This window comes from Podarcis bocagei (genome assembly GCF_964188305.1).
Source record: "Podarcis bocagei genome assembly, chromosome: 14".
NCBI classification, from domain to species: domain Eukaryota; kingdom Metazoa; phylum Chordata; class Lepidosauria; order Squamata; family Lacertidae; genus Podarcis; species Podarcis bocagei.
The window spans coordinates 758,094-780,224 of NC_138139.1; the positions used below are offsets into that span (position 1 = coordinate 758,094).

The 22,131-nt window shown below is 47.6% G+C and overlaps 2 protein-coding genes across 6 annotated transcripts in view; one reads left to right on the forward strand and one right to left on the reverse strand.

Moving 5' to 3' along the window:
• SNX33 (sorting nexin 33) overlaps positions 1-18,436 on the reverse strand; it is a 48,499-nt gene extending 30,063 nt beyond the window's left edge. The window contains exons 1-2 of one of the 5 annotated variants that reach the window (XM_081170610.1): positions 15,575-18,433; positions 1,465-1,595 (exon numbers count right to left, since the gene is read on the reverse strand). In XM_081170610.1, coding sequence (XP_081026736.1) covers positions 1,498-1,595; positions 15,575-17,003 — 1,527 coding nt within the window. In that variant the 5' untranslated portion in view covers positions 17,004-18,433 and the 3' untranslated portion in view covers positions 1,465-1,497. Of the gene's footprint in view, positions 1-1,464; positions 1,596-15,574 lie in introns of those variants that run through there. The other 4 variants (XM_081170606.1, XM_081170607.1, XM_081170608.1 and 1 more) reach the window with 4 other exon arrangements.
• Positions 18,437-21,233: 2,797 nt separating this feature from the next.
• The window catches only part of SNUPN (snurportin 1), a 41,587-nt gene continuing 40,689 nt past the window's right edge, over positions 21,234-22,131 (forward strand). The window contains exon 1 of the mRNA XM_081170667.1: positions 21,234-21,413. The gene's annotated coding sequence lies outside the window, so the exon portion shown is untranslated. The remainder of the gene's footprint in view (positions 21,414-22,131) is intronic.

Here is a 22,131-nt window from a genome sequence, read left to right on the forward strand (position 1 = left end):
AGCGAAAGCAGCGATCCCTCTTGCTGTTCTGGCTTCTGGGATTCAGAATATTTTTTTTTCTTGTTTTCCTCCTCCAAAAACTAGGTGCATCTTATGGTCTGGTGCGTCTTATAGAGCGAAAAATACAGTATACCATGCTGCGACTGGGCTGTCATGGATTAGAGAGTAGACCATACTTAAAGACACAGATTTATTAGATTTAGAGGGCTCCAACAACAGGTTTGGTTGGCACACGTATATGGTTTAGGAGAAAGTTAAGGTACGCAAGGGGTTTCTAAACCATATAATTAGAAATCACTCTTTAAAATCTGGGACAAATATAAGAGAATATTGGAACCTAAAATCCCCTTGTGGACCTCCCTGATAGAGGCCACGGCAGTAAAAAGAAAAAATGCACAAGATGATTGGGCAATGTATAGAATGCTATTAGAGGAAAATAACAATTTTAACCTGAAAAAATTTGATGAAATTAGAAGGTATGTGACGGATTGGCTACAATACTTTCAAATAAACAAGAGGTGGATCATTGATAGACAAACAGGATTTGAAAAAGGAACATCAAGACTAGAAAAAGAATTAGTACAAGCCAAAAGTAAGCATATCTCCAAAATATAATCTCCGAAGTATAATCTTCTACTCGAGTGGGAAACTAAAGAAGAAGTGAAAAGTGGAATGGTAAGTTGGGCCCAAGACCTTGGCCATAATATCTATATGAACCAATGGGAGAGACTATGGAAAGAAGATGTCAGGTTCACAGCGTGCTATAATTTAAGAGAAAATATTATGAAAATGTTATATTGGTGACACCTCACTACAGCCAGACTGGCCAAAATGTGTAAGAGTAGGTTGGAAAATTGTTGGAGATGTAAAGAGGGGAGAGGGTCATTTATGCATATGTGGAGGGAATGTGGAAAAATTGGGAAGTTTTGGGACGTTATAAATAACGAACTAAAAAAGATGTTAAAAATCCCATTCACAAAATGATCACAAGCCTTCTAATTAGGGATAATACCAACTGAAATAAAAAAGAAGTAAGACCTCTCTTTATGTATGCAACATCCGCAGCCAGAATTTTAATTGCAGTGTATTGGGAAAATGAAATTACACCTACAAAATCAGAATGGCAAGTTAAACTATTAGAATATCTGCAAATGGCAAAAATGACAGGGAGGGTAAGAGGGTATTAGAAGCAAAAAGTAAATCAAGAATGGATTATATTCAAGGAATATCTTAAAAATTACTGTGACAGCAAAAACCTCCTGGCAGATCTTGAATGAGTCTTGCAATGTACAGATAATATAAGTAAATTTATTGTTTCTATTTAATTTTTCTTTCTTTTTCTTTATCAAAAAGATTTATGAAAATAATAATAATAATAATATATTTATACCCCGCCTATCTAGCTGGGTTTCCCCAGTCACTCTGGGCGGCTTCCAACAAAACACTAAAATACAATAACCTATTAAACATTAAAAGCTTCCCTAAACAGGGCTGCCTTCAGATGTCTTCTAAAAGTTTGGTAGTTATTTTTCTCTTTGACATCTGGTGGGAGGACGTTCCACAGGGCCAGTGCCACTTTCGAGAATAGTATGAAACTGTGTAAAATATAACAAGAGTAATTCAGTTTTTTTGAGAACATTCAGAAGTCTGCTTTAGGTCTTTTTAAATGTATTGCATTCTTTTTTATTTTTTTGTTGTATGGGATGGGATATAAATTGTAATATATTATATTATTGTATAATTTTGTGAAATATGTTTAATAAAGATTTTTTGAAAAATAAAAAACCCTAAAACGTCCTTGTCTCCAGTGTGCTGTCGTCTTCTTCCAAGACACTGAGGTTTCCTCTCTTATCTCAAAAGGGAATTATGCCTTGATTACCTCTGACCACCGCATAATTATCTCTGCCAATGGGATCACCAGTAGCTGATAACTTAGTCTGCCATCTTTCTTCCCCAGAAGTCCAAATGGAACCTCCAGTTTCCAAAGCAGTCTACCTTTCATGGCTGGTTGTTTTATGCCCTGCTGGCAAGCTTCCTGACTGGAATGGCTTGGGTCCGGTCCAAGAAGTCCGCCTTCCCCAAGCTCGGGCCTTCCAGAGATTTGAGACTCCAACTCCCATCATCCCCAACCATCAGCACAGAGGGCTGTGTCTGATGGGAGCCGTAGTCCCACTGGTGGAGGAAAGGGGTACGGTGGGTGCGGTCTGCCCCAGGTGTTATGTGACATCACCGCCCTGCCCCCTGGGCAGCTCACCCCGCTCCCAGGTGCACAGCATGTGTGCTGCTCTGGGTGCCGGAGCAGCTCCGCCTCTGCATAGTCCATCTATATGGAGGGCTGCAGTGGCACTTTTCTGAAATTCCTATTAACCAAAAAGGACCCCCACTTACCTGGGAGTAAGCCCCCTTGAACTCAGCGATATTTACTTCCAAGTAGATGCACATTGGATTGCGGTGTAACAGCACAACCCCAAATGTGCATTAAGATGATAATCATGTTAATTTCAATGGGGCTTACTCCCAAGCAAGTGGGTGTGGAATAGTTTTTCAGTGGGGACTACAACCCTGCAAACTAGTCTGAAATCGGGTCTCTGGGAGTCCTTTTTTCTTTTTTAAAAAATCTTGCACCTGCCATGTACTCACTAGAGGGCCTTACATCTCAGTTGCCCCATCTGCAACAATAATACTGGTCTACCTTATGGTTGTTTTAAAGATTACAAAAAAGGAGAATGCATTTGATATATTTCATATCCAGCTTAGTCGTACTCAAAGTAGACCCACTAAAATTAATGCCCATTCCTAGTTTAGGTCCATTAAGTTCAGTGGGTCTGCTCTGAGCATGTCTTGTTCAATACAACCCAATGGACAACTCAAGGAAATCGTACAATCACAATCACATGCAGATTTATTTAGGCATTAAGTCGTACTGATTTCAGTGAGATTTACTTCTATGTAAGCATGCAGCCTTTATCAATTAAACGCACATAAATTGGCATTCTTACTCCCAAGTAAACATGCAAATGTATAACTGATTTGTGGATTAAACATTGCCACCTTGACATTATGGATATAAAACTCATTGCTGGAGTTCTGAAAGCACAACCCAAATGGTCAAGGGGATGGAGCAACTATGAAGAAAAGCTGCAGTGTTTGGGGTTTTTTTGTTACTAAAAAGGGGACATGTGAGAAGTTTGCCAGGAGTGGAGAAAGAGAAGTGTTTTTCCCTCAACACCAGAAGGAAGCTGCATGTTGGGAGATTCGGGACAGATGGTAGAAAGCCCTTCTTTCCACAGCACACAGTTGATCTATGAGACTCCCTCCCACAGGAGGCAGGAAGGGCCACCAACTGGGATGGCTTTCAAAGAGGGTTCAACAAATTCTTGGCATCTTCCCATAAAAGGATCCCTCTTCCCTGTGAATAAGCCCTTTGACCTCATGAAGACTTTCTTCTGAGCAGACATGCCTAGGACTATATACTGTCCATCTCCTACGTGGAGGAGAGGCCTATCGATGGCTCGGCTCTGGGATTCTTCTGAAAACCAGTTGCTGGAAGGGAGGGAAGAGGGCTCTTGGCCACGGTGAGAACAGGATGCTGGCCAAGATGGGCCATGGGCTGGATCCAGCAGGCTCTTCTTACGCTTTTACAACAGTGTCTGCCTGGGACAAGAGCCTCCCCAATCTGAGGGAAGCAGAGCTGAACTGGCAAGGCCCCTGGCAAGGCCCTCCTTCTGCCCCCCCTGCAGAGCGTGGCAGCCTCGCCAGGTCTTGGCACCAAGAGCCACCACAATGCTGCCTGTGCGGTGACAAGCTCTCTGTGTAACCATGCCCATGTGCCCCTGTGAGCCGCTGATCTCTGTGTAACTGTCTGCCTTTCTTCTCAATGCCTGGGCACAGTTCCAGGGAGGAAAGTCTCAGCCGGCCTCTGTCTCTGTTTCTCTCACACACAGAGGCAGCGGCTCTTTGTAATGAAACCAAAAGGCAAGGCAGTGGGTGTCATGGAATCCTTTCCGATCCCTTGTTTCAATTCTGCTTTCATGTCTGTTACATTTATTTATTTTACCTATATAACAAAATTTATATGCTGCTTGATTACAGAAAACCTCTAAGCTGCTTACAAATTATCAAAAAAGTAAATTTCTCAAACATATTTTAAGCAGGTGCTGAAAGGTTGCAGTGAGGATGCCTGCCTAATGTCAACAGGCAGGGAGTTCCAAAGTGTAGGTGCTATTCCACTACAAGACTGACTTCTTACGAGTGCGGAGCAAGCATGATGTGGACCTGTAACCAGTTCTGCAGATTGACATGATCAAAAGGGCATGTCTGGGGTAAGGCAATCCTGAAAGTAACCTGGGATTGTACTTCTTTATTGTACTATATTTTAAATTCTAGTCTTCCATTAACTTAGTTTGTGAGCTATTCTGCATCTGCATGCATTAACAGCTGGAAGGGAGGGGGAGCCCAGGATATGAATAAAATTAATTATGTTACAAATAAATAAAATTCCCATAGGGAAAGCTGAGCGAAATGCATGCAACAAGGGGTTGAGATCAGAGCATTAATAAGCTTCCAGAGAGACTGGCTTGGTTCAACAAGCTAGCAAACAGGGGCAGCTCTAGAACTTCTGTGCTAAGGCCCCAGATCTGCTGCCTCTTTCCTCCCTTTTAAAAACTTTGTTTTGTTTTACTTATTTTACAGCTGGGCAAAGTACAGTCTCTGCTCCCCTTCACTTTAATCTGCCAGAGGCATCTCTACAGATAATTTGCATATGCAAATTTTTATGCTGGGGGGGGGGGGACAGGGCCTCAGGTCCTTTAATTCCCCAGAAATGTTCCTGTGAAACAGCCAGTTTCTCGCCCTCCCAACTTGGCCATCCTTGTTCCATCCTCATTGGGGATTGCGAGGACACTGCAGGTTAAGCCACACGGAAACTGCTTTGAGACATGGACACAGAATTCCCACTGTGGATTTCCGGTTTGCTGCGGATCGCATTGGAGTGTGATACTAGTTTTCTGGGACAGACTCGATCGCCGCAAGGGATTTAGGGGAAACACAAAGGCGCTGTGTACCTTTGGAAGAAGCCCGAAAGGATGTTTTGGGCGCTGGGGATATGGCTGCGCACTTAGCAAGCTCTCTTGCCCCCGATCCGCCCTATAAAGAGCAGGGAAGAAGGACGAGATTGAGCTGCGAGTGCTAGGATCCATTCGCTACCCTGTGGTGAGAAGCCTCAGGCTCCAAGCAAAAAAGCTGCAAGCTCTCCGATAAATTAAAGCTAAAAGCCAAAAGGATTAATTAATTGGCAAAAAAATCTGGATTATAATTGGCAAAAAAGATGGGATGAAAAAAGGAGGTCTTTCCTGGCTGTGATGAGCTCTACTCTGCATGGGGAATTTCTACAAGTGCTAGAGTAGCGGATTGCATTTTGTTTTTCTTTTGCTGCCAAATAACTATCACTAAATAATTTACAGGGTTGGAAAATAAAGAAGGACTAACTCCCATCCCTGTACATAAAGGGGGAGCTATAATTTGGAAATAAAGACTTACTTGAACTCTGGAAGTACGATCTTTCCAATGGGAAGTATAGATACAAGACTGCTATACACATAGCGAGGAAACAGAGAAAAGTCTTAACAAATAAAAGATTAGGAAAAAGAATTCATAACATCAGATAAGACAAAAAAGAGTAATTTATGTATAGACAGATATGACCCGCAGCAAATTTTTAAAGATGAGGAGGGAAGAATGATAGCCAAACAGATAACATCACAAGGCCAAAAAAAAAAAATGTAATAGAATATACGCACCGAATGAAAGAAAATCGGAACTCTATAAACTGTTAAGAGGAAAAATTATTTGAATTTACAGATCAGAAAATAATATTTACGGGTGACACTGATGGGGTAGTGTCCCTGGATATAGATAGAACAATAAGGAAGACGGATTCGAAAGAAGGGAGACTACTTGCCACCTTTTTTTAATCTGGTGGAAAATCTTACATTAACGGACATTTGGAGATTCAAACACCCTTTGGAAAGGGAATATACTTTTTTCGCAGAACCAAATCAATTTGCTAGAAGAATAGCCTCAATATGGATTTCCAGTGACTAACATTAAGAACGAGAAAGGTGGAAATACAACCAAGGACACTTTAGGATCATAATGCAATTTTATTGGAATTAAGAAGAGAAGAAAACTCACCATTTAGGTGGAGGCTAAATGAAGGACTATTAGATAATCAAATGACCTTGCAGAAAGCTCAAAAAACCCTGAGAGATTATTTTGAATTGAATTTGAATCATGGTACGGACTTAAATGTGGTTTGGGACACAAGTAAGGCAGTGATGAGAGGTTTCTTTACACAACAAAACACCTTGCAGAAAAAGGCAAGGGAGAAGAAAAAGAGTTATTAGATGAGTTGATTATGAAAAGCAATTAATTAAGAAACCCGGAAACAAACTGATAAAACAGTGTATTAAGATGTTACAAACCCAATTTTCGATGCTAATAAATCAGGAAGTTGAGTGGGTGAAAAATTGATGAAACATAAAAATTTTGAATTTCTTAATAAACCAGGGAAACTTTTAGTGTGGCAATTAAGGAAGAAGGTGTCATGTGACAAAGGTATTTGAGAGCAGAAGCAGTAAAGGAGTCTAGAAATGTGAAATGCTAAAAAGCTTCAGAATCATTTAGCATGCTAAATCACTGTGACTCATCTTGAGGATGACTCATTCCCCGTATAAGTATTGTATCTGCTTGCAGGCATACTCAGTGACTCAGTCAGTGTCTGCAGTGTCTCAATCTATGTGTGTGGCGGAGCCTGTGAAGCCTGTGCTCAGTGGAAACTCTGTGTATGCTCTGAAGCTAGTTTAATCTTCTGTTCACTATGCTGTTATTTGCAAACAAGTTTATTTTAACTCAGTAAAGCTTTTATTGAAGAAGACTCTGCATTATTAATTTATGCTGTGCTTCAGAAAGGTATAAATACAATTAATAAATTGAAAGTAGAAGACAAAAGAGATTAGGAAACAATTTGTAAGATTTTATATGGAACTATATTGGGCTGGAAAAGAAGATATAGTTAAAATCTAGGACTATTTGAAGCAGAATAAATTACCAAAGATTCCAAAAGAAAAGATATACCAGCTAAATGTACCTATTACATGATGGAATTACAACAAGCAATGGGACAAGCCAAATCAGGAAAATTGCCAGGACCAGATGGACTCTCAGCTAAATATATAAAAAAAATACAAGATCAACTAGTTTTCCACTCAAAGATATGATGAATAAGAATGAGTAGAGGCACCGTATTTTTCGCTCTATAGGACGCACCGGACCATAGGAGGGGGAGAACAGGGGGGGGATTTCTCCCCCTCTCTGCTCAGCCCCTTCCATTTCTCCTCCCGCTTCACTGAAGGGGTGCTGCACAGCTCTCCCTCTCTGCGCAGCGCCCCTTCAGTGAAGGGGTAGGAGAAACGGAGCCCCTTCCATTTCTCTTCCCGCTTCGCTGAAGGGGCGCTGCGCAGGGAGGGAAAACTGTGCAGCGCCTCTCCAGCAAAGCGAAGCCTGGGGAGCAAGAGGGATCGGTGTGCACCAACCCCTCTCGCTCTCCAGGCTTCAAGCGGCTATCTGCAAGCCTTCGGAGCACAGCGGGAACTCATGCTGCGCTCCGAAGGCTTGCGGATAGCTACCTGAAGCCCCCGGAGCGCAGCCTTTGAAACCTCCGCAGAGCAGCGGGGTGCCTTCACCCCGCTGCCCTGCGGAGGCTTTGAGCAGCTAACCCCAAGCTAGAACAGCGAGACGGAGCATTGCGGAGCGCTCCGTCTCCCTGTTCTGGCTTTGGGCTTAGCCGCGCAGCCTGCATTCGCTCCATAACACACACACACACACATTTTCCCTTAATTTTTGGAGGGGAAAAAGTGCATCCTATAGAGCGAAAAATACAGTAAATTACCAGATACTTGGAAGGAGGCCTATATTACATTAATTCCTAAACAGGATTCGGATTTACAGTGGTACCTTGGGTTAAGAATTTAATTCATTCCAGAGGTCTCTTCTTAACCTGAAACTGTTCTTAACCTGAAGCACCACTTTAGCTAATGGGGCCTCCCGCTGCCGCCGCGCCGCCAGAGCACGATTTCTGTTCTCATCCTGAAGCAAAGTTCTTAACCTGAGGTACTATTTCTGGGTTAGCGGAGTCTGTCACTGAAGCGTCTGTAACCTGAAGCATCTATAACCCAAGGTACCACTGTACTTTAAGTTAAAAACTATAGGCCAATCTCGCTGCTAAATAATGATTAGAAACTATGCCAACATCTTAGCAAATAGATTAAATACTGTATTAAAAGATATTATTCATCAAGATCAAGTGGGCTTTCTTCCTGGCCAACAGATGAAAGACAACATAATATAATAGACATATAGTGGTACCTCGTTTTGAGTCCGGGATCCGTTCTGGAGCCCCGGACGCTCGACAGAGCGTCACTCTGCACACGCGTGTGGAGCAGTTTTGCACTTCTGCATATGCGTGATTTAGAGCTTCTGTGTGTGAGTGAGTGGAAAACCCGGAATTAACCCATTGCGGTACTTCCAGGTTTGCCACAGATGTTCCACGGAATGGACGACCGACAGAGCAGACTTAAACCGAGGCATCACTGTAATAGAATATCTGGAGACCAAGAATGATAAGAAAGCAGCTTTGCTGTTTATTGATGCGGAGAAGGCCTTTGACAATATTTCATGGACTATGGAAAAGATGGAATTTGGAGAATCATTTCTCAAAGGAATTGGCGCTATATACTCTGAGCAGAAACCATACTGATTGTTAACAATGTACTGACTGAAAAATGTGACATTACTAAAGGAACTAGACAGGGTTGTCCCCTGTTGCCATTATTATTTACCAGTATTTTAGTCCTAGAAGTCCTGCAAGAAATGTAAGAGCAGGAGTGAAAGGAATTTCGGTGGGGAGCAAAGAATATAAATTGAAAGCCTTTGCGGACAATCTTGTAATAACAGTTGAAGAACCTTTGACTAGTGCAACAAAGGCACTAGAAAAGATTCAGCAGTTTGGACAAGTTGCTGGTTTTAAACTTAATAAGACAAAACCCAAAATGTTGGTCAAAAATATGACAGTACAATCTAAATAATTGATCTTAGAAATAACTGTGGGGGAAAAGGTCAACTATTTAGGGGTATAGTTAACTTCAAAAAATATTAATAAATTTAATGATAATTACATACCTATGTGGAAAGAAGTAAAGAGAAACTTGGAGGTGTGGGGAAGGATGAATTTATCATTTTAGGGAAGAATATCAGCTATAAAAATAAATGTGCTACCAAGAATACTATTTCTGTTTCAATCAATACCACGATCAGTGTGGTAGGGCACTTTAAAGAATGGCAAAAAACAGTATCTAAATTTATCTGGCAGGGGACTAAACCAAGAATAAAATATAAGTTACTGACAGACTCTAAAGATAGAGGTGGCTTCTCCTTGCCAGATTTGAAGTTATATTATGAAGCGTCCTGCCTTTTCTGGCTTCAGGATTGGATTTTGTTTTTAAAAACCCCAGATCTTTAGACGTGGATGGTGATGATAATAGGTTTGGGTAGCATGCATATTTATGGTATGAAAAAATGAGAGTACACAAGGGATTCCTGAACCACGTGGTAAGAAAATCAATCTATGAGGTATGGGATAGATACAAAAGTTTATTGGAGCGGAGAACACCATGGTGACTCTCCATTGGAAGCAATTTAGGTTAAAAAATTGAATATGAGAGGAGAATGGGCCACTTATAAAGAATCGTTAACAGAAGCAGAAGATCAACTAAAAATGAAGATATAAGAGAGTTATTAACAGATTGGTTACAGTATCATCAATAAAATGACGTCTTTAAAGTAGATAAGAAAAAAGGTTTTGATACAGAGAGGTCGAGGTTTGAAATAGATCTGTTGCAAAATAATGTGAAAGTACCGTATTTTTCACCCTATAGGACGCACTTTTCCCCCTCCAAAAATGAAGGGGAAATGTGTGCGCGTCCTATGGGGCGAATGCAGGCTTTCGCTGAAGCCTGGAGAGCGAGAGGGGTCGGTGCGCACCATAGAATCATAGAGTTGGAAGAGACCACAAGGGCCATCGAGTCCAACCCCCTGCCAAGCAGGAAACACCATCAGAGCACTCCTGACATATGTGGACAGTTGTGTTTCTCCAGCACAGAGAGGGCCAACGTGGTGCCCTCCAGAAGCTGTGAGACTCCAACTCGCATCAGCCCCAGACAGCATGGCTGAGGGTCAGGGATCATGGGAGTTGCAGTCTGGCCTCATCTGCAAGTGCCACCTTAGCTCCCTTGCTCTGGCCTCTCTCCAAGGAAAAAACAAAGATCTTTAAAAGCCTGTCAGCTAGCAAAGGAGGGTTGCTCACGCCAGCATCTTGTGCTTCAGCACAGCCTCCAGGCCTTGTTGGAGCACAATTCCCATCAACCTTGACCACTGGGCTATGTTGGGAGGGCTTCTGGAGGGCACCAGGTTGGGGAAGGCTGCTCAGAGTTATCCGAACCTTGTTCTGTGCACTGCTATTGCTGCTGCCGCAGAGGCAACTAACACCGGATGACCCATCTCCTGCCTGTCCTGACAGCCTGTAGGTTTTGTCATCAGCCATTTCATGCACTGTTTACAGTGGTGCCCCGCAAGACGAATGCCTTGCAAGACGGAAAACTCGCTAGACGAAAGAGTTTTCCGTTTTGGAGGTGCTTCGCAAAACGAATTTCCTATGGGCTTGCTTCACAAGACGACAATGTCTTGCGAGTTCCTGCTGGTTTTTTTCCCCTCCCCCCCCCTTTTCTAAGCCTCTAAGCCGCTTATCAGCTGATCCGATCAGCAGATAAGCCGCTAAAAGCCGCTAATAGAGCTAATCTGCTAATCCTTCAATGGGCTTGCTTCGCAAGACGAAAAAACCGCTAGAAGAAGAGAATCACAGAACGGATTCTTTTCGTCTTGCGAGGCACCACTGTATTTTTTATTTTTTTTTGCGTTTCTTTTATGGCCTCAGGGAAGAGGGAAATAAAGCAGGGCTGACTTTTAAAACCATGCAGGGCAGACACAGCAAATGTAGACAACAGGCACAGCTGAGCCTCCAGGAGAACATTATGGGGGCAGGGAACAGGGAGGCTCCCTATCTATCAGATACAGGGGATGTTAGCATACATGTCCCACTTTTCATCCAAGTGATCTGCTTTTACTGCACTTCAGCCCATGCCATGCTTTTTTTGAATCAGAGGGCAATTAGGGCATGTGACTAGAGAAACAGACTGCACTGGAGTCCTTGAGCACAAAATCACAGGGCGGTAGTTGTATAACATGGGAACAGCATCCCTGCCTCCTATTTCCAAAGCCCAGTGGCATTCCTTGTGTAGCCCAGGGGGCCCATGACACACTAGAGAGTGGCACTGCCAGGCTTGCAGGACCCACTTGATTCAGATTATTCACCACTATATACACATGCAGTGCAATGCTATGCAAGATGACTCTGGAGCAGGGCGGGGCAATTGCTGCCCTCCAGGTGTTACTGGACTACAACTCCCATATCCCTGACCACTGGGCATGTTGGCTGGGGCTGAGAGGAGCTGGGAGTCCCAGAACAGGTGGGCCACCCTCCCTCTGGAGCAAGGCCTGCTGAGGGTATGCCTAGGAGTTCAGTCACATAAAACTAGCAGATCAAGATGAAGGCTGGGCTGCATTCCCTCCTCCCTGACAGACTCTTTTTCTGCATGGAAGGGATTTGGGGCAGCAAAAGGGGCCCGAGAAAAGCACTCCATCCTGCGCCAGTCCTGAAATGGTACATTCCGGCTAGAGATGTAGAGATCTTGGTCACAACCTGCACAGCATAGGAAAAGAAACTCCAGGTGTAAAAATTATCCCTGCATCACACAACCACCATCTCAATATAGCCACCCCACAGGCCTGATCCTGCAGCCTTTACCTGGGTGGAAACACAGCTATGTCTAACATTCCCATCCTTCCTGGCTTCTGCCTCAAAAAGGGAGACACGGCAGGGCTGGTGTGCTACTTGCCATCACCACAGAGGCCCCACAGGTCACCTTGTGAGCCCGCCAAGAAAAGTGTGCAGCAGTCAGATGGCCAGGCCCTTTTCCCAGAGATGCTTTTCCCCAGCACCACACTCAGTTCCTGACCTTGTTATGCTCAGTGTTCTCCCTGGGAATTTCCTGGCCCCGAGTGAGGCTCTGCCCCCAGCAGACCCCCAGCTCTCTGCCTTCTGATTGCATCTGGTCTGAGGGATGGCCCTGCCAGTCACCTTCCTCATCCTTGGTCCCAGAGCCAACTTTGTGGAAACACAACAATGATGGAGACAAAATTAGGATGGGGAGGCTCCACCTGCCACTGGCTCTGGTGCCACCTGCTGCTGGGCTCTTTGCTTTCCCCAGCAGGCCCCAGGCACCACCGCTCAGACCAGGCCAGGTACTTGTCAGTATTGTCTACTCTGACTGGCAACAGCCGGAGCAGCACGTCCCATTTTGCCGCTTGAGGCTCCTGTGACCACCTGCTCTGCCACCGCCATGTGCCTTGCCCCCTCCGCTGCTGGCAAAGAAGCAACATCGCCACCTCTGCCCATATTGGGCAAGTTCGCTCCAATTTTGGGTGAGATCTTGCCCAACATGGCTGTGATCTTGTCTAAAATCAGTGCTGATGGCGGAGGGGCAGGGCAGGCGGGGCACCCCCAGGAATGTCACCTAGAGGGCTTCTAAAGCCTCACTGGCCTCATGTCTGGGCCAACTCTGGCAGCAGCTCTTCAGGGCCTCCAGGAGCAGCCCTTCCTCCCACCTGCAAGTCAAATTTTTAAACTGGACATTCCAGGGACAGAACCTGAAACCTTCTGCATGCCAAGCAGGTGTCCTAGCTTCTAGTGCTGGGCTAGGGTCCCTTCCCTATTCTCTAGCAAATGTGTGTTTTGAGATCTCAAGACTCTTTTGCTGGACTCACTGCATGCAGTTCAAAAAATTCAGCATTCAGGAATTGGGTGGAGAACAGTTCAGACCCTCCAGATGCTCAGCTGCTGACAGGAAGGTCAATGAAAGACCTTCCAAGGAATATTCCCAGCAAGAAATTGCCAGTTGGTTTCTATATGCTTAGGCCTCAGTCTGAGTTAAGCTGGTCTCTCCCACTTACAGGTGTGAAATTGCCAAAATGCCACAGCAAGGAAGATGGTGTCATTGTCAGTGATGGCTACAGTGAAGGTCAGGGTGCTTATCTTGCAGCTGAACTTTGTACTGAAACATCACAGACGGTACATCACAGACGGTGATGAAAGGAGTTTCATCACCTTTCAGCACTGCTTCAAGGACTGGAAATCTGTGACCCTGCAGGTGCTGCTGGATGTCAACCCCCAAAAGCCCCAGAGGCCAGATGGTCAGTGGTCATGCAAGCTGGGAGTTGTAGTCCAGCAATACCTGAAGGACCACAGGTTCCCCCTCCCTGCCTTAACCATTTACCATGATTTCCTGTGTGTATTGAAGAAAATGATTCCTGCGTCCAATGGAGGGTGCTCTAATCCTTGAAAGCCTTTGCCACGAATCATTCTAAGGGCTGAATAATTCTAGGAGCTGAAGGATGCCTCCTTCAGCAACTCCTGCAGCGAAGATGGTGCCCAACGTCTTGCTCTGCTATGTAGTCAACTACACTGAGTCAGCTTTACTCAGAGCAGACCCACTGAAGTAGTGAGACGGTGGTTGTGTAGTGGTCAGTGTCCGACAAGTGTCATCAGCCCAATGCATCCTCTGCACCCTTCCTTCCTCTTCCTTGTCACAGGGTTTCTTCCCGCTTAGCCTCCCAGTCTTGCTCTGCAAAGCTGCCCTGTCTTTTGAGACTGCATGAGGGTGTTAACCCCAGCCAAGCTAGCAATGTCCCTTTCCTTCACAGAAACCAGACTGCAGCATGAGCAGCTGCAAGGCTTCCAACCATGGCATGCTGTCAAACCAACTTAGGCAATCAGTTGCAGAGGCTCCACAGCAACAAACCAACACAGAGCAGATTTACCAAGGCAGGTGGTGCAAAAAAACCTGACTTAAGGCTACCTACACACAAGAAAGAGCTTGTGAGAAAAAAGCACTGGATTCATTGGGACTTGCTTCCAAGCAGGCACACCTAGTGTAAGTGTGATAAAAGGAAGTGTCCCTTGTGAAAATGGTCCCCCTTCCTCAAGGGAATGAGTCCAAAAAATACCCACAATCCTTTGCTTATACTTCCTGGGATTCTCAGCCTCTCACTTATTGTCTGGCCTTAGGGAAGCAATAAATGCCATGGCACTGTAACTCCCAAACAACCATATGCCAGGAGTGCTCTGATGGTGTTTCCTGCTTGGCAGGGGGTTGGACTCGATGGCCCTTGTGGTCTCTTCCAACTCTATGATTCTATGATTCTAAATGGCTTCTACACTTAGAAGTGGGATCAGTTCCAACAGTTAAATCCCAAAGGAGCCAGGGCCCATTTCCTATGGAAAGGCTTCTAATATTTTTCAGGCAGAAATAATTCTTTTTAAAAAAGAAAAGAAAAGAAAGAAGTCTGGTTGTGAAATACTGATGGGTTCAGGAATTGTCTCTGGGGGAAGCTAGTAAGTTCAAATTCTAATTTACCGGGGGGGGGGGTCTTATGTAGGAAACTTATGCCCCGCTGGATGTTGCTAGACTCCAGCTGCCACCCCCCTCCAGCTGGCTGATGCTGAGTGGAGTTGTGAGACCTGCAATGTCTGGGAGGATACAGGAAGCCCAGCCTGGAGAAGAGTTAAGTGGAATAAATATGTCACCCTTGTTATTGGACCAACACCCTGAGACTCCGTGCTTACTCCGAGGGATGCAGAGGATGCTGAACTCTAACTCACATCAGGCCCAGTCAACATGGCCAGTGGTCAAGGGAGGGTAGCTGGAGCCCAGCATCATTTGGAGATGTCCATCTTCCTCCCTGTCTCTGCTCTACCATCGATATGGATTGGCAAACCTGCTTGCTCACCACAGAGAGTAGATTGTATGGTTCTGTTTTGCATTATTGAGGGGTTTTTCATTGTTTCTATCATCTATTGGATGTTTTTATCTTTTGCACACCATTTTCAAGGAATCAGCAACAAACATTTAAAAATAAATTAACAATAAGTGAAAGAATTACATATTCCTTCCCCACTGGGTTCCGATTCTTTCCTAAGAACAGCCTTCTCCAACCTGGTGCCCTCCCAGATGTTTATGCTTATAGTTCCCATCAGCCCCATTAAGAGGAGCTGTAGTCCCAAGCTTCTGGAGAGGGGGCAGGTTGTAGATCGTAAGCCCCTCGGGACCCGACTTCCTCCACTCTGCAAAGAACCATGCGAGCCAATGGTCCTGTAGCAGCAACACACAATAACGTTTCACACACTCTGAGATGCTACAAGGAGGCACCACTACAGACGGCCTCTCACTCGGTTGTTGAACGCAACACCCGAGCCACACCGGTTGCCTCCTCCTCCCCAGCAGTGTTTTGCCCCTAAGGTGCACTTGGCAGCACCCTCCTGGATGGCTGAGCGCTCTGCACTTACCTTTCTGAAGATGGATGATGTCTGGGAAGTTGGAGAGGAGCCCCTGGTACAAGGAAAGCGTGTCCAGCATGAGGAACAGGTCGTTCTTGGGCTGCTCAGCAAACATCTCCCCCACGGCCTCGTAGGTCTTGCCTGTGTGTGAGAGGGCACCGTTGAGCGCACTGAAGCTGTAGGGAGGGTCCATCTGGAAGGACTGGCTCACAGCCTGAAAGGCGTTGCCCAGCTTCTGGAACTCTTTGCGGAAGCCGCCCAGGTGCTTCCGCACCAGCTCAGAAGCCACATTGGTCAGCTGCAGCACACTGTCATCCATCTTCTTGCTGAAGGCCTTGAACGTGTCCACTCTGTCCTCCACGTCCTGCAAATCCTGGTGCTCCGTCGGGATCTGCAGGGTCAGCAGGAAGCTGGCGCCCACCATCTCATCCTTCTCTGCCCGGCGCTTCCCCAGCTTCCACTGCTTGTCATCGCCACAGGTGAGGAAGTGCTGGAAGCCCTCGTACTGCGACAGCGTCGGGTGGCTGGTCATGTGGTCCATCCACAAGATCAGCCGCCGCTTGCGCTTCTCAATGAAGTCCTCCTCAAAGCGCCCCGTGGCCTGCTTCTCGGGCAGGTGGGGCACAGAGACGACAGTGAACTTGTGCAGCAGCCGGTTGTACAGCCAGTCAAAGTGTTTGTACCGCCGGTAGACTGGCGAGTTGGTGCTGCTGGGCGTCAGCCGGTAGGAGATGTAGCTCTTGATGCCTTTGAACTTGGTCTGTTTGGTGGGATCCTCCACGGAGCAAACCAGAGGGTGCGGACTGGGCCTCCACTGGGGCCCACTGGGGCCCATGTCGATATAGTAGGTCTCTGAGATCTTAGACATCATAGGGACGTCGCCCAAGATGAAGGCCTCCACCCCAGACCGGACAAAGCAAGAGAAGCGGTTGAGGTTCCTCCCCACCACGCTGCCCCTCTTGGAAGACCCAATGCTGTCCTGCCTCTCCAAGGAAGGCTTGGGCCGGTAGCCCATATTGTACGGCCCAGGGTAAGACAGGTGTGGGGACGGGTGCCCGTTGGTGCCAGGCCTGCTCCTGGGCTCCTCCACCACAGTGCTGCCGTCATCCCACTCATCCCAGTCATCGTCATCGTCATCTTCGAAGCTGCCCTGGTGGGAGACACTGGTGTTGGACGGGGTCCCATAGCAGGAGGAGCCATTTCCAGGGGACCTGGCTGGGCTGCTGGAATAGTCCGAGTAAGTCGAGGCTGTCCTGGAGCGAAGGATCTCCACGTAGGACGCGGGAAAGAGGCCTGTCTCGCCACGGCTATTGGTCCCCTGCAACCACCCGTCCAACGAGTTCTCACTGAAGATGACCAGCTCTTCGTTCTCCTCGATGCTGATCTCCTCCTTGTTTTCGCTGCGGAAGCTGTAGAGAGCTCTGGCTTTCATTGCCATGGCTGCTCACTGTGGCACAACCCGCTGCTGACACAAAAAGGTCTCCCCACCACAAGCACTGCCGTTGTTCCTTGATTACTTAAGTCCCTACTTAAGCACAGCACTTGCCATGTGCCTTAAAATCTGAAACACTTTTGCGAAATCAAAGGGGTTTCATAGACTTTCCCAGAAAAGACCAAAACAATTTGTCTCTTTCTTCAGAATCAGTCCTGAGGTTTATCAGGTCCAACAAGTCGGCAGGCCCTGGTCAAGGGTGACCCACTCAGGGCAAAGGAAACAGCATTGTCAACCCCTGCCCCCCTTTCAGGTTATACAGGACTTGGTCAGATCCATGAATAATTTAGAAAACTGTCAGTCCTGTGTTGATTTTATCTTGCAAACAAGTTATTCCTGAACCAAACCTGAGGTATCCATAAAAGTTAGCAGTCTCCCATTAGGTGAGTGATATCCAAGATAGGGCTTTTGTAAAGAAAGTTTATCTTTCAAAATGTATGTATATTTTTAAAATTAAATAATTTTGCTCAATTTCATCTGAAAGTAAATCCAGCGTAATACACAATCATGGTGCTGGGGAAAAAACGCCTTCAAGAAGAATTAAAAAAGAACAACTGAAAAAAACCTACTGTTGTTATTACAGATTGAAAATGTTTTGCAAGCCTTTGCAAGCCTTTTGGGTCTGATTCGAAATCCACAACCCTCCAGAGGGGTGGGGAAAAAAATTCAAAGTCGCAAGTCCATCCAAAACGGAATGGGTCACGCCTTTAGTCCTCAGAATAACACAAACATGCACAGCCCCTCCTATTTCAACAGGGCAGGCAGAGAGTTCAAGAGGACTTGTTGATGTCTTTTGCCAGGAGGGAAGAAAATGAAGTAGAAACCAGAAGAAGTCGTTTGCTGCTTTGCAGGCCTTGGGAGGGCGAAAAGGCAGGAGGATTCCACGCAGCAACGTGACCAGCTCTCCAAATAGATCTCCTCGCTTCCAGGGATTCCGCTCCGCCAGCTGAGCGTGAAATCCCTTCAAGGCCGCAGGTGCCTTTTGCTCGGGGCTCCTTCAGAGCGGATCCCGCCAGCCTCGTCCGAGGGGTCTCCTGCTTCTTGCGCGGAGAGAAAGGGGCGCTGCGAAAGAGCGGGGCAGGAAAGTCCTTCTCGCGAGGCGGTCGCCGCTTCCCGGCGCCGGCGGAGTCCAGGTGTCAAGGGCAGCCTCCGGGCGAGCGCGGGTTCCGTCCCGCCGCGCAAGGGGAGGCCGAGCGCCGAAAGTTTCCGCGGAGTTGCTGCGACGGAGCCCGGCTGGTTGAGCCGAGAGCAGGATCCGGGCCAACGGGAGCCACTTCCGCCGAGAACGAGGCCGGGGCTGCGGGGAGGCGGAGCAGCCCTTGCCCGGCCCCCCGGCGGCCCTCGCCCGCGAGGCTGCCTCAAGCCCCGAAGGTCCCCCGCCGCCCCGACCCTCCGCGGCCTCGTCGGGGGCGCAGCGCTGCTCTCGCGGCCCGGTCGCGCTCCGCGACGCGCGCCAGGAGCCGGGCAGCCTCGGAAGTTTGGGGCGCCGGCTGGCCGCCGCGAACACGCGCGCACGCTCCCGCCCAGCCGCGACCCAGAGCCGCCCCGGCAGGCAGCGAGGACCGCGGCTGCCCTCTGCAGCCCGCTGCCGGAGCCGCGCCCGCTCTCCGGGGAAGCTCGGCAGGCGCCAAGGCCACGTCAAGCGGACTTCAAGGAAAACGAAAACACAACCTCTTGTTTTTCTCCTGCTGCTACAACTCCCATCATCCGCAGCCAGCTGAGAGCTGCGAGTTGCATTTCCCCAGCTGTGCTCTACAGACCACCGGGGGCCTGTCAGCTTTGTTCAGGTGACCCACGGCTATCTTTAAGAAAAAGTGGTCCTCCAGCACCCTCACTGACCACTGGCTTAGCTGGTATGGAGACTCCAGCTTTTCAGTTTTGCTTTTAAGTTATTCCAGCCAATTAACACAGACTTTGCTTAGGAATTACATGGGATGGGAACATTTAATTGAAAGCAGTCATTTAAATTGGGCTCCCTGTGGTTTTCTATGCCCAGGGAATGAGTGAAATATGGAGGGGCACGCATGTCTTTCATTTGCTTGTGCACCTGCAGTCCAAACACTGAATGATTGCATCAGTGAAAGGCAGACCCCTGGAGTGAACGTTGCACCCCAGTTCTCAATGCACACCAGAAAACCCTGCACTTATTTTGAAGTTCCACTGAATACTGTGTTCAGATTGTAGCTGTACAGCCTGATCCTGTTTGATAGTGGTACTCACTGCCCTGTTGTGCTTACGTCTAGGTAACCATGTTACCTAGAACAATACTTCTATCCTATACAGATTTCAGGCTCACTTAAAGTATTGTTTATTTAAGTGGAATTTGCTTCCAAGGAGATGCATTTTAGAGATTCAGGTCAGACCGGCTTGGTGCATGCTAATCCTATATGCAAAGAACTGGTGTGCCAAGGGTGGCTCCTTGTGTAGACAAAATGGCACCCCTCCCACATAAGAAGGAGGCATCAGCAAGCTGGGGGGGGGGGGCAGACACCAAGGTCTACAAAATACAAAACAAAAAACACCCTACCAGAGTAATCCAATGTACGTCTTCTCATAAAGAAGTCCTACTGTGTTCAGTGTGGCTTGCTCCCAAATTAGTGTGCAGGTCAGAGAACGGGTTGCAGTCTAAGGAAAGGGCATGAGGGGATAAAAAAACCAACCCCATGAGGAATGAGCATGCTCAGTGGGCATGGATTGCTTACTGAATAATGGGAGGGCCCCAAAGAAGACTGGTGGGGTGGAATGGAGCACCCTGGAAAGAGTCATAGCTGGCACCCTGAGCAAGAGCACTCTGCGCTGCAACGTTGTGCTGCAGGTTTTATCCCTCCCTGTAATGCTGATGAAGAGCTGATGCTCTTCCTGCTGCCCCTTTCCCCTTATGGCAGTTGTGGGTATCTGAAGAAGTGTGCATGCACACAAAAGCCCATACCAATAACAAACTTAGTTGGTCTCTAAGGTGCTACTGGAAGGAATTTTTTTTTTTGTTTTGACTACGGCAGACCAACACGGCTAGGCAATTGTGGGAGGTAGTCTAGGCCAGGCTTCCTCAACCTCAGCCCTCCAGATGTTTTGAAACTACAATTGCCATCATCCCTGACCACTGGTCATGCTAGCTAGGGATCATGGGAGTTGTAGGCCAAAAACATCTGGAGGGCCAAGGTTGAGGAAGCCTGGTCTAGGCCATGAGAGAGAGAATGATGAGCCCAGGCAAGCTCTCTCACAGAATGGGGATTTAAACCCAAACCTCCCAGGTGAGGGGTTAAATCCAAAGAGTCCTACTCAGAGTAGACCCAATTAAATTAATGGGTGTGCAGATTAATTTCAATGAGTCTGCTGTGAGGGGCAATAACTTGATACTCACCTCCATCCATTGCAGTCTGTTGCAGTAAATATGATTATCAGAATTGATTTGCAGCTGGTTGTTCCAACTCTCATTTATAGCTATTTTAGATTGCAATCCCATCAGGAAAGACTGCTGCCCCCAGGGACTTTATCAAGGGCCATATGCATGGATAGTGCAGTATAAATGACGCAATAAAAATAATAAGGTCCACAATGCCAGTCAGGAAGGTCACATGTGGATGCCTGCAAAAGCACGTTTCATATTAGCTCTGCTTCTGGGGGAGCAACTGCCAGGCAGTGCCATCCTATGCATGTTCAACCAGAGGTCCGTCTGTGCCCCATGGGGCTTATTCCCAAAAGAATGGTGCATGGCCTTGCAGCCAGGATACCATTGCGCTCTATCCATTATGCCACACATCTAGTAGCCGCTGATAGCCTCCATGAATTAGTCTAATCCTCTATGAAATCCATCCAAGTTGGTGGCCACGGCTGCCTCTTGTGGAAGGGAGTTCCACAGTTTAACTATGTGAAGAAGGACTTCTATTTATCCGTCCTGAATCTTCCCCCATTCAGCCTCAATGGATGTCCACAGGTTCTAGAAAGGGGGGAATCTTTTCTTTAGACGCTTTCTCTGTGCCGTACACATTTTATAAGCTGGCTGTCTCCTTGGGGCAGGCGCTCTCTTCATTTCCGCCTCTACCAAAGCGCTTTTGGAAATACGACCTTAAGCAAGCGGCCGAGGGGCGGGGCGGAGAATGCGCATGCGTCCCCCCGAGGCGGGGGAGAGGCGGGCCGGGGAGGGGCTTTTCCTGGCCCCGCCCTTCCGCCTCGCCGAGCGGCGAACTCCGGGGAAGAAGCCGGTTGGCCGAGGCGAGACGGAGGCCGCGGGCGCGTGACGGTCGGCCGCTCGCTCCGCGCCCTGAAGTCTGCCGGTTCGAGTCCCGCCGGGAGGCAGCGAGGCGCGCCTGGTAAGGGCGCCTGGGAGACCCCGCCTTGGATGGTCCAGCGGGGACGGTGAGCTCCGGCGGGAGACTGGGCGGCTTGGCGGGCGGGGGGCGGCGGAGATATCGGGCGGCCGAGAAGCATCAGCGCCGCCCCCGCCCAGCCGCGGAGCCCCGGCCGGGCGACGGACCAGGGCGACGGATGCTGGGAAGCCCCCCAGGGCGTGTCATCACAGTCGGAAGGGGTTAACTTCGGATCTGGGGCTTATTTCCTAGGGTTAAGAACTTAATTTGTTCTGGAGGTCCGTTCTTAACCTGAAACTGTTCTTAACCTGAAGCACCACTTTAGCTAATGGGGCCTCCGGCTGCTGCTGCGCCGCCGGAGCACAATTTCTGTTCTCATCCTGAAGCAAAGTTCTTAACCCGAGGTACTATTCTGGGTTAGCGGAGTCTGTAACCTGAAGCGTATGTAACCCAAGGTACCACTGTATAGAGAGAGAGAGAATAAAGATGGTGATGCAGTGCCGGGCGCTCCCTACCTACATGTAGGTCTACCCACCCGCCACTGCCCAGGAAACTCCAGGAGCCCCCAAAGAGGGCTGTTTCAGTAGGGAGTGTAATTCCTGAGTTTGCCATCACCCCCAACATCATGTGAAGCCAAAGTCCCGCTTTGGTCCCCTGCCTTTATTCAGCTTGGGGCCCAAGTGTGGACAGGCCCCGTTTCCTGTCTTAGGAGCCCTCGCCAAATGGTACCTTGAGAGGTGGGCAAGCCTATGCCAAAAAACCAGGCA